General features: G+C 34.4%; 1 protein-coding gene and 1 non-coding gene across 3 annotated transcripts in view; one reads left to right on the forward strand and one right to left on the reverse strand.

The window, feature by feature from the left end:
* The window catches only part of ATG4C (autophagy related 4C cysteine peptidase), a 90,368-nt gene extending 78,964 nt beyond the window's left edge, over nucleotides 1-11,404 (forward strand). For both annotated transcript variants that reach the window (XM_067726386.1, XM_067726385.1), the window contains one exon: nucleotides 10,270-11,404. In XM_067726386.1, coding sequence (XP_067582487.1) covers nucleotides 10,270-10,437 — 168 coding nt within the window. In that variant the 3' untranslated portion in view covers nucleotides 10,438-11,404. The remainder of the gene's footprint in view (nucleotides 1-10,269) is intronic.
* LOC137220412 (U6 spliceosomal RNA) lies at nucleotides 1,036-1,142 on the reverse strand. The gene has a single exon (XR_010941701.1). It is a non-coding gene; the product is annotated as a U6 spliceosomal RNA (small nuclear RNA).
* Nucleotides 11,405-12,368: the final 964 nt, after the last annotated feature.

A 12,368-nucleotide genomic window follows, 5' to 3' on the forward strand; every position in this document is an offset into this window, starting at 1 on the left:
CATTTGTTTATTTTTGTTTTTATTTCCATTTCTCTAGGAGGTGGGTCAAAAAGGACCTTGCTGTGATTTATGTCATAGAGTGTTCTGCCTATGTTTTCCTCTAAGAGTCTGATAGTGTCTGGCCTTACATTTAGGTCTTTAATCCATTTTGAGCTTATTTTTGTGTATGGTGTTAGGGAGTGATCTAATCTCATACTTTTAAATGTAGCTGTCCAGTTTTCCCAGCACCACTTATTGAAGAGGCTGTCCTTTCTCCACTGTACATTCCTGCCTCCTTTATCAAAGATAAGGTGACCATATGTGCGTGGGTTTATCTCTGGACTTTCTATCCTGTTCCATTGATCTATATTTCTGTTTTTGTGCCAGTACCATGCTATCTTGATTACTGTAGCTTTGTAGTATAGTCTGAAGTCAGGGAGCCTGATTCCTCCAGCTCCGTTTTTCGTTCTCAAGATTGCTATGGCTATTCGGGGTCTTTTGTGTTTTCATACAAATTGTGAAATTTTTTGTTCTAGTTCTGTGAAAAATGCCAGTGATAGTTTGATAAGGATTGCATTGAATCTGTAGATTGCTTTGGGTAGTAGAGTCATTTTCACAATGTTGATTCTTCCAATCCAAGAACATGGTATATCTCTCCATCTCTTTGTATCATCTTTAATTTCTTTCATCAGTGTCTTACAGCTTTCTGCATACAGGTCTTTTGTCTCCTTAGGTAGGTTTATTCCTAGATACTTTATTCTTTTTGTTGCAATGGTAAATGGGAGTGTTTTCTTGATTTTACTTTCAGATTTTTCATCATTAGTGTATAGGAATGCCAGAGATTTCTGTGCATTAATTTTGTATCCTGCTACTTTACCAAATTCATTGATTAGCTCTAGCAGTTTTCTGGTAGCATCTTTAGGATTCTCTATGTATAGTATCATGTCATCTGCAAACAGTGACAGCTTTACTTCTTCTTTTCCAATTTGGATTCCTTTTATTTCCTTTTCTTCTCTGATTGCTGTGACTGAAACTTCCAGAACTATGTTGAATAAGAAAAATATGGAACGCTTCACAAATTTGCCTGTCATCCTTGAGCAGGGACCGTGCTAATCTTCTCTGTATCGTTCCAATTTTAGTATATGTGCTTCCGAAGCGAGCACTACAGTATACTACGTTTTAAAACATGTATTTATTTATTTATTGAATTTTTTGAAGTATAGTTGATTTACAATGTTACCTTAATGTTTGCTGTACAGTTGTACATATATATGTATATATATTCTTTTATACATGTATATTCTCAGTTGTACATATATATACTTTTTTGTATTCTTTTCCATTATGGTTTATCACAGGATATTGAATATAGTTCCCTGTGCTGTACAGTAGGACCTTGTTGTTTGTTTATTTATTTGTTGAGGTACAGATGTTGAACATCTTTTCATATACCTGTTGGCCAATCGGCATGTCTTCTTTAAAGAAACAACTATTTAGGTTTTCTCCCCATTTTTTGATTGGGTTGTTTGTTTTGATATTGAGTAGTATGAGCTGTTTGTATATTTTAGATATTAACCCTTTGTCAGGTGCATCGTTTGCAAATATTTTCTCCCATTCTGTAGGTTGTCTTTTAATTTTGTTGATGGTTTCCTTTGCTGTGCAAAAGCTTATAAGTTTGTTTAGGTCCCATTTGTTTACTTTTGCTCTTATTTCTTTTGTCTTGGGAGACTGATCTAAGAAAATATTGCTATGATTTATGTCGAAGAGTGTTTTGTCTATGTTCTCTTCTGGGAGTTTTATGGTGTCATGTCCTGTATTTAGGTCTTTAAGACATTTTGATTTTGTTTTGTATATCGTTTGAGGGAGTGTTCTAATTTCACTGATTTATGTGAGGCTGTCCAGCTTTCCCAGCACCACTTGCTGAAGAGATTGTCTTTTCTCCATTGTATATTCTTGCTTCCTTTGTTATAGATTAATTGACAGTAGGTGTGTGGGTTTACTTCTGGGCTCTCTATTCTGTTCCATCGATCTATGTGTCTGTGTGCCAATACCATGCTGTTTTGTTTACTGTAGCTTTGTAGTATTGTCTGAAGTCTGGGAGGGTTTTGCCTCCAGCTTTGTTCTTTTCCCTGAGGAATGCTTTGGCAACTCTGGGTCTTTTGTGGTTCCATATAAATTTTAGTATTATTTGTTCTAGTTCTGTGAAAAATGTCTTGGATAATATGATAGGGATTGCATTATATCTGTAGATTGCTTTGAGTAGTACAGCCTTTTAACAATATTAATTCTGTCAATCCAAGAGCATGAGATATCTTTCCATTTCTTTAAATCATCTTCAGTTTCCTTTATGAGAGTTTTATAGTTTTCAGTGTATAAGTCTTTCACCTAGGATGCTGCCATTTTAGATTAGCACTACAGTTCATTTCCTTCTAATCTTTTTTCTTTCTTTTTTTAATAATTGTGTTTTTTCTTTTTTATATTGAATTATAATTGACATACAATATTAGACTAGTTTCAGTTGTACAACATGGTGATTCAGTATTTTTACACATTATGCAGTGATCACCATGATAAGTCCAGTTACCATCTGTCACCATACAGAGTAATTACAGTATTATAGACTATATTCCCCATGGTGTAGAATACGTCCCTGTGACTTTTTTATTTTATTATATTTATTTATTTATTTATTTATTTATTTAAACATCTTTATTGGAGTATAATTGCTTTACAATGGTGTGTTAGTTTCTGCTTAATAACAAAGTGAATCAGTTATACATATACATATATCCCCATATCTCTTCCCTCTTGCGTCTCCCTCCCTCCCACCCTCCCTATCCCACCCCTCTAGGTGCTCACAAAGCACTGAGCTGATCTCCCTGTGCTATGCAGCTGCTTCCCACTAGCTATCTGTTTTACATTTGGTAGTGTATATATGTCCATGCCACTCTCTCACTTTGTCCCAGCTTACCCTTGCCCCGCCTCGTATCCTCAAGTCCATTCTCTAGTAGGTCTGTGTCTTTATTCCTGTCTTGCCCCTAGTTCTTCATGACCTTTTTTTTCGTTCTGTTTTTTAGATTCCGTATATATGTGTTAGCACACAGTATTTGTTTTTCTCTTTCTGACTTACTTCACTGTGTATGACAGACTCTAGGTCCATCCACCTCACTACAAATAACTCAATTTTGTTTCCTTTTATGGCTGAGTAATATTCCATTGTATATATGTGCCACATCTTCTTTATCCATTCATCTGTTGATGGACACTTAGGTTGCTTCCATGTCCAGGCTATTGTAAATAGAGCTGCAAGGAACATTGTGGTGCATGACTCTTTTTGAATTACGGTGTTCTCAGGGTATGTGCCCAGTAGTGGGATTGCTGGGTCATATGGTAGTTCTATTTGTAGTTTTTTAAGGAACCTCCATACTGCTCTCCATAGTGGCTGTATCAATTTACATTGCCACCAACAGTGCCAGAGGGTTCCTCTTTCTCCACACCCTCTCCAGAATTTATTGTTTGTAGATTTTTTGATGATGGCCATTCTGACCTGTGTGAGATGATACCTCATTGTAGTTTTGATTTGCATTTCTCTAACGATTAATGATGTTGAGCATTCTTTCATGTGTTTGTTGGCAATCTGTATATTTTCTTTGGAGAAATGTCTTTTTAGGTCTTCTGCCCATTTTTGGATTGGGTTGTTTGTTTTTTTGATATTGAGCTGCATGAGCTGCTTGTAAATTTTGAAGATTAATCCTTTGTCAGTTGCTTTATTTGCAAATATTTTCTCGCATTCTGACGGTTGTCTTTTGGTCTTGTTTATGTTGCCCTTTGCTGTGCAAAAGCTTTTAAGTTTCATTAGGTCTCATTTGTTTATTTTTGTTTTTATTTCCATTTCTCTAGGAGGTGGGTCAAAAAGGACCTTGCTGTGATTTATGTCATAGAGTGTTCTGCCTATGTTTTCCTCTAAGAGTTTGATAGTGTCTGGCCTTACATTTAGGTCTTTAATCCATTTTGAGTTTATTTTTGTTTATGTTGTTAGGGAGTGTTCTAATTTCATTCTTTTACATGTAGCTGTCTAGTTTTCCCAGCACTGCTTATTGAAGATGCTGTCTCTTCTCCATTTTATATTCTTGCCTCCTTTATCAAAGATAAGATGACCACAGGTGTGTGGGTGTATCTCTGTGCTTTCTATCCTGTTCCATTGATCTATCTTTCTGTTTTTGTGCCAGTACCATACTGTCTTGATTACTGTAGCTTTGTAGTATAGTCTGAAGTCAGGGAGCCTTATTCCTCCAGCTCCGTTTTTCTTTCTCAAGATTGCTTTGGTTATATGGGTTTTTTTGTGTTTTCATAAAAATTGTGAAATTTTTTGTTCAAATCTGTGAAAAATGCCAGTGGTAGTTTGATGGGGATTGCATTGAATCTGTAGATTGCTTTGGGTAGTAGAGTCATTTTCACAATGTTGATTCTTCCAATCCAAGAACATGGTATATCTCTCCATCTCTTTGTATCATCTTTAATTTCTTTCATCAGTGTCTTATAATTTTCTGCATACAGGTCTTTTGTCTCCTTAGGTAGGTTTATTCCTAGATACTTTATTCTTTTTGTTGCAATGGTAAATGGGAGTGTTTTCTTAACTTCACTTTCAGATTTTTCATCATTAGTGTATAGGAATGCCAGAGATTTCTGTGCATTAATTTTGTATCCTGCTACTTTACCAAATTCATTGATTAGCTCTAGCAGTTTTCTGGGGGCATCTTTATGATTCTCTTTGTATAGTATCATGTCATCTGCAAACAATGACAGTTTTACTTCTTCTTTTCCAATTTGTATTCCATTTATTTCTTTTGCTTCTCTGATTGCCGTGGCCAGGACTTCCAAAACTGTGCTGAATAATAGTGGCGAGAGTGGACATCCTTTTCTTGTTTCTGATCTTAGAGGAAATGCTTTCAGTTTTTCACCTTTGAGAATGGTGTTTGCTGTGGGTTTGTAATATATGGGCTTTATTATGTTGATGTAGGGTCCCTCTGTGCCCACTCCCTGGAGAGTTTTTAATCATAAATAGGTGTTGAATTTTGTGAAAAGCTTTTTCTGCATTTATTGAGATGATCATTTGGTTTTTATTCTTCAGTTTATTAATATTGGTGTATCATATTGATTTTTTTTAACATTTCTATTGGAGTATAATTGCTTTACAATGTTGTGTTAGTTTCTGCTGTATAACAAAGTGGATCAGCTATATCACATTGATTGATTTGCATATATTGAAGAATCCTTGCATCCCTGGGATAAATCCCACTGTCGTGGTGTATGATCCTTTTAATGTGCTGTTGGATTCTGTTTGCTAGTATTTTGTTGAGGATTTTTGCATCTATATTCATCAGTGATATTGGCCTATAGTTTTCTTCTTTGGTAACATCTTTGTCTGGTTTTGGTATCAGGGTGGTGGTGGCCTCGTAGAATGAGTTTGGGAGTGTTCCTCCCTCTGATATATTTTGGAAGAGTTTGAGAAACTTAGGTGTTAGCGCTCCTCTAAATGTTTGATAGAATTTGCCTGTGAAGCCATCTGGTCCTGGGCTTTTGTTTGTTGGAACATTTTTTTTTTTTTTTTTTTTTTTTTTTTTGCGGTACGTGGGCCTCTCACTGTTGTGGCCACTCCCGTTGTGGAGCACAGGCTCCAGACGCGCAGGCTCAGCGGCCATGGCTCATGGGCACAGCTGCTCCGCGGCATGTGGGATCTTCCCAGACCGGGGCACGAACCTGTCTCCCCTGCACCGGCAGGCGGACTCTGAACCACTGCACCACCAGGGAAGCCCTGTTGGAACATTTTTAATCACAGTTTCACTTTCAGTGCTTGTGATTGGTCTGTTTATATTTTCTATTTCTTCCTGGTTCAGTCTGGTAAGGTTGTGCTTTTCTAAAAATTTGTCCATTTCTTCCAGGTTGTCCATTTTATTGGCATAGAGTTGCTTGTAGTAGTCTCTTATGATGCTTTGTATTTCTTTGGGGTCCATTGTAACTTCTCCTTTTTCATTTCTAATTTTATTTATTTGAGTCCTCTCCCTCTTCTTCTTGATGAGTCTGGCTAAAGGTTTATCAATTTTGTTTATCTTCTCAAAGAACCGGCTTTTAGTTTTATTGCTCTTTGCTATTGTTTTCTTTGTTTCTATTTCATTTATTTCTGCTCTGATCTTTATGATTTCTTTCCTTCTGCTGACTTTGGGTTTTGTTTGTTCTTCTCTCTCTAGTTCCTTTAGGTGTAAGTTTAGATTGTTTATTTGGGATTTTTCTTGTTTCTTGAGGTAGGATTTTATTGCTATAAACTTCCCTCTTAGAACTTCCTTTGCCGCATCCCATAGGTTTTGGATCATTGTGTTTTCATTGTCATTTGTCTCTAGGTACTTTCTGACTTCCTCTTTGATTTCTTCAGTGATCTCTTGGTTATTTAGTAATGTATTGTTTAGCCTCCATGTGTTTGTGTTTTTTTATGTTTTCTTCCCTGTAATTTATTTCTATTCTCATAGCATTGTGGTCGGAAAAGATGCTTGTTAGATTTCAATTTTCTTAAATTTACCAAGGCTTGATTTGTGACCCAAGATGTGATCTATCCTGGAGAATGTTCTGTGCGCACTTGAGACGAAAGTGTAATCTGCTGTTTTCAGATGGAATGTCCTATAAATATTAGTTAAATCTGTGTGGTCTGTTGTGTCGTTTAAAGCTTGTGTTTTCTTATTTATTTTCTGTCTGGATGATCTGTGCACAGGTGTAAGTGAGGTGTTAGGTTACCCCACTATTACTGTGTTACTGTCAATTTCCTCTTTTATAGCTGTTAGCATTTGCCTTATGTATTGAAGTGCTCCTATGTTGGTTGCATATATATTTATAATTGTTATATGTTCTTGGATTGATCCCTTGGTCATTATGTAGTATCCTTCCTTGTCTCTTGTAACATTCTTTATTTTAAAGTCTATTTTGTCTGATATGAGTATTGCTACTCCAGCTTTCTTTTGATTTCCATTTGCATGGAAAATTTTTTCATCCCCTTACTTTCAGTCTATATGTGTCCCTAGGTCTGCAGTAGGTCTCCTATAAACAGCGTATATATGCGTCTTGTATTTGTATCTATTCAGCAAGCCTGTGTCTTTTGGTTGGAGCATTTAATCCATTCATATTTAAGGTAATTATCGACATGTATGTTCCTATTACCATTTTCTTAATTGTTTTGGGTTTGTTTTTGTAGGTCCTTTTCTTCTCTTGTGTTTCCCACTTAGAGAAGTTCCTTTAGCATTTGTTTTAGAGCTGGTTTGGTGGTGCTGAATTCTCTTTGCTTTTGCTTGTCTGTAAAGCTTTTGATTTCTCCATCGAATCTGAATGAGATCCTTGCCGGGTAGAATAATCTTGGTTGTAGGTTCCTCCCTCTCTTTAAATATATCATACCATTCCCTTCTGGCTTGTAGAGTTTCTGCTGAGAAATCAGCTGTTAACCTAATGGGAGTTCCCTTGTATGTTATTTGTTGTTTTTCCCTTGCTGCTTTCAATAATTTCTCTTTGTGTTTAATTTTTGTCAATTTGATTACTATGTGTCTTGGCATGTTTCTCCTTGGGTTTATCCTGCCTGGTACTCTCAGCACTTCCTGGGCTTGCTGACTGTTTCCTTTCCCATGTTAGGGAAGTTTTTGACTATAATCTCTTCAAATATTTTCTCTGGTCCTTTCTCTCTCTCTTCTTCTGGGACCCCTATAATGTGAATGTTAGTGCATTTAATGTTGTCCCAGAGGTCTCTTAGGCTGTCTTCATTTATTTTCGTTCTTTTTTCTTTATTCTGTTCCACAGCAATGAATTCCACCATTCTGTCTTCCAGGTGACTTATCCATTCTTCTACCTCAGTTATTCTGCTATTGATTCTGTCTAGTGTATTTTTGTTTTCAGATGTTGTGTTGTTCATCTCTGTTTGTTTGTTCTTTAATTCTTCTAGATCTTTGTTAAACATTTCTTGCATCTTCTCAGTCTTTGCCTCCGTTCTTTTTCAAGGTCTAGGACCATGTTCACTATCATTATTCTGAATTCTTTTTCTGGAAGGTTACCTCTATCCACTTCATTTAGTTGTTTTTCGGGGTTTTATCTTATTCCCTCATCTGATACATAGTCCTCTGCCTTTTCATTTTGTCTATCTTTCTGTGAATGTGGTTTTCATTCCACAGGCTGGAGGATTGTAGTTCAGTATTTATTATGTAATGTTAAAGGAAAAACAGGATAAACACTATATATAAAATTTAATCTCAGTTTTGTTAAAGTAATTTTAAACATGTACTTTAAAAAATCTAGAAGGAAATACAACAAAATATTAAATATTTCCCCAAGTTATTAAATGTCTTTCATTATCTTTATTTTGTATAATATCTCAATTGATATAATACCCCAAGTCATATAGATAACCTAATTCGGAATTTTCTTTGTGCAGATTTTATATTATCCATTATGGAGGGACCTTAATGTTTTGACAGTGCATCCTATTTTGTAGTATAAAAAAGAAAACTAAACTTTTCCCTTCTAATAGAAGTTCAAATCAATGGTTATTCTTTATAAAAAAAAGTCTAAAAAATTCTTGATATGGTGCTTAGAGCTTTGAAAAGCATTTGAAAGGCGTCTTGATTTTGAAAGAAAGGATGAAGACATGATAATGTTAGCTTTGCGTGTTGAGTTGAAAATGATACAATGATACCTGCTTGTTAGATACTGGACTTTTATAAGTGATGTTAAATGAATATAAAATGGTAACAATTTTGGACTGTATTCCAGCCATTGGCTGGAGGTGAAAGGTGATTGATCAGATGCCGGCCCCCTCTGTCTCTTACTTTTCATTTCCACATTTTTGCCCTTCTCTCTACCTTTTTTTTTTAGAATATAAGTTAAATGAATTTGAGAAGTGTAAAAAGCAGGAGCAGAATATGAATTATAGGATCAATCATATTTCATCACATCTGGTTTTTTAAGTACTTGATTGTTTTTAAATGGTTCATTTCCACTCAATTAGAAAATGGATTTCATATTAACTGTCTCATTGAAATATTTTAAATTTAACATTGTATCTATATCCTAGGGCTACATATTTATTTTAGCCAAGAGAATCTATAAATGTAATATATAAGAATTTGATGAGCCTTCAGTTGAATATCAACATTTGGGAGAATTTAGTTTTTACTGCTAAAATTATCCTTAAATTATATTTAATTGATCATGATTAATGATGTATAAGTACTATTGATATTTTTTCAGCATTCTTTGTAACTCACATAAACTTTTCAGAATCCTTCTTATAAGTCCTGGTTACCTATAGAAATGTTTATTTCTATAAAAACATCCTTCACTCAAAAATTTTTGTTCACCTTAAAATGAAAATTGTTTTAATTTTTTAATAGACTTTGTTTAACGGAAATATTTAAATGGTTTAGAATGGGTTGTTGGCTTGTCAACGAATCCCGAATTGACAGAGGTTATATAAAGGTTGTTGGTGTTCTCACAAAATTCCAGATATTACTTATTTTACTTCTAAATTGTGTAATGTAACTTTAGAAGGTAATATGTAAAGTGTGGATTGTTACTGTGTATAAGAATACTGTTTTTCATCTTAACTAGGTTATTGCAGAAATATATTTTTTTTAATATAGAAATCTTTGAAAAGACCAAACTTGATTTTAAAAAATAACTTTTTATTGCTTTTGGTCATCCTAACATTTCTCTGAGATAAGGAGATTCGATAACTTTTGCCCAGTTTTATAGGTGATACTCAGGTAGAGTGATTTGTCAAAGATCACATCAAAGTTAAGTTGTAGAAGTGAGATTAGAATGGACCTTTTGACTTAGTTTAATTTTTTTTTTTCTGTGTTATGGTACTAAACAGTCATTCACAGTATTTTACCATAATCAGTGATACCATTTTGTTTTATTGTCTGTTACCACCAATAGAAGATAAATCTTAACTCACTAGTAAGCCTTCAAACAAATGTGACCAAAAGACTTTACTTTGGGGGGTTTTGGGTAGGAATGATAATATAGTTAATTTCTGATGGTCTAATCCTAATGGGGAAGTAGGTGTTTAGCGATAAATAAACTATACAATGCTGATCAACTTTTGTCTTTTAGCCAGAACAGTAAAGCAGTAGCACTGGATAAATGTAAATGAGAGAAGCTAACAAGAGAGATTCAGGGCTAAAACATTAGATTTCATCATGTGGTCCTACTGTGTACTATTGCATCCAATAAGGGATTCTTCTGTTCTTTCTGTTACAGATGCTGAAAATTTCTTCTAAGGAGAAATATCCCTTATTTACTTTTGTAAATGGTCATTCCAGAGACTATGATTTTACATCTACTACAGCCAATGAAGAAGACCTTTTCTCAGAGGATGAAAAGAAAAGATTAAAAAGATTTAGCACAGAAGAGTTTGTCTTGCTGTAAAGATTAGCACATTTGTGCTTGATGAGAAGAAATCCTTTGAAGGAAGCAAAATGAAGAGAAACAAGTATACTTGAAACTGGTTTATTTTCACAAATACCTTAATTTTATATGTTCTTTAAAAAAAGAACATTTGAAAATATACAAGTTTTAAAGATATTTTTTTGAAAGAGAAATGTTTCAGTGAATCTTGATTTCTAATAAATATCAAGTGATTCTGGCTGCATTCCTGTTTCCCTAAGATCTGCTAATGATAACTCTACCTTAACTGCAAGTCTTCCAGTCTTCAAATTCTTCCACCTGGGTCCAGTATTCTCCTGAAGGTTTTGTGATATTGGGCCCCAAAATAGGATCACCAAATAGTTTCAAAAGCTTCAGATTATACTAATGACCAGAAGAGCAGAGAATGAATCTTCAGTGCTGCCTAAGCCTCCTGATATTAATGCAACCAAAGGATGCTTTTGGATGTATCTTGATATATTAAATAGTAATTTTTAGCTGTGATATGATATAATTACATAAGCAGAATTTTGAGTTAAGGTAATACTTAGCAATATGATTTTACAGTGGCACCTCATTTTACTTGCTGTTGAGCCTTGTCTGAGCAGTGAAGGTAAAGTATTGGTTTTCCCTACAGATTTAAAGGTTATGTTATTACTAATAACTACATCCAATCTAACAGATAAAGGCAAAATTGTTTGTTTCCTATCTCAAAAATGAAATTTTATGGAAACTCTACTTATTATGCAGTTTTAAAATCTAAAGATAAGTACCAGGAAAGATATCAGTAGATGCTCCTCCATGTGATTTTTGCTATTTGTATAAATCAGTGCAGTGGCCATCTATAAGGTAAATCTGCCTTAAGTGTGTTATGTATTGCTTAAAGGCAAATATGTGATATAAAAGTATGAGTTATTATTGAGCCAGGTTTATAAAATAAGTACTTTAATAAAGATGTAAGAACTTAAAATGCCTTTGTTTTGGTTTTAATGGGATTATTTTAATCCTTTCATTTGAAAAATCATTGTCTCAAATGAATTCTGTTTATTTATAATGAAGGCAAATAATATTGTTGCTTTGAAAGCAAGTATTAACTTATTTTATGAAGCTTCCATGTTTCAGTGTGAAAAGGTGACTTATAAAGACATAAAATTGGGTATCATTTAAAGTCATTGATATTTTCCCTTCAGGAAGCCTATTTGTTAGGTTTAGAGTTACATGCAAAACTGAAAGAGGGTGGGCAGATAGATTGCTTTGGTATGCCTGATGAGAGAAATCAGGTTTGGCATTTCCTGGTGAAGATATTTTATTGAATTCAAAAAATAGTCAGTAATCTAAAATTTTCCTTTACCCTAGATGAAATCTGGACAAGTTAAGTATGGTACTGATTTTCGTAGAATGCGAAAGCAGTACAGGTACAACAAGAAGCCAGTGGTATGCCTGATTTTATACACTGCAGCTCCCTCGTCTACAGTACTGCAATTTGTTGTTCCTATACACCTGCAGTAGTCACAGGATTCTACAACAAACACATCAAATGAGAGCACCATATCTTCAAACAAATCAGAACTGACTGTAAGTGTTCTCTTACAAGGACTATATACAAGCTTAGAGTTACAGAATAGCATTCTGTTATTTTCACAGCATATTTGGGGATGAGACAAAATTACACCTGGACAAAGTTGAGGTGAGAGGAGGGAGAAACTTCCTTTACATTGCATTATATTGAAAATACTCAGAATATTGCACAGACAAGACAGATCTTACAATACAATCATCCCCATGACTGAGAATAAATGGTTAGGATCAGAAATTATTAGAATAATATGCATATAAAAAGTATTCAACAATATGTATGAATGAATGCATGCATTCATGAAAATTGAGAGATAGGCTGATGGATTTATCTTGAGTATTAATAATAAAAAAATCAG

The sequence above is a fragment of the Pseudorca crassidens genome, chromosome 2 (genome assembly GCF_039906515.1).
Source record: "Pseudorca crassidens isolate mPseCra1 chromosome 2, mPseCra1.hap1, whole genome shotgun sequence".
NCBI lineage: Eukaryota > Metazoa > Chordata > Mammalia > Artiodactyla > Delphinidae > Pseudorca > Pseudorca crassidens.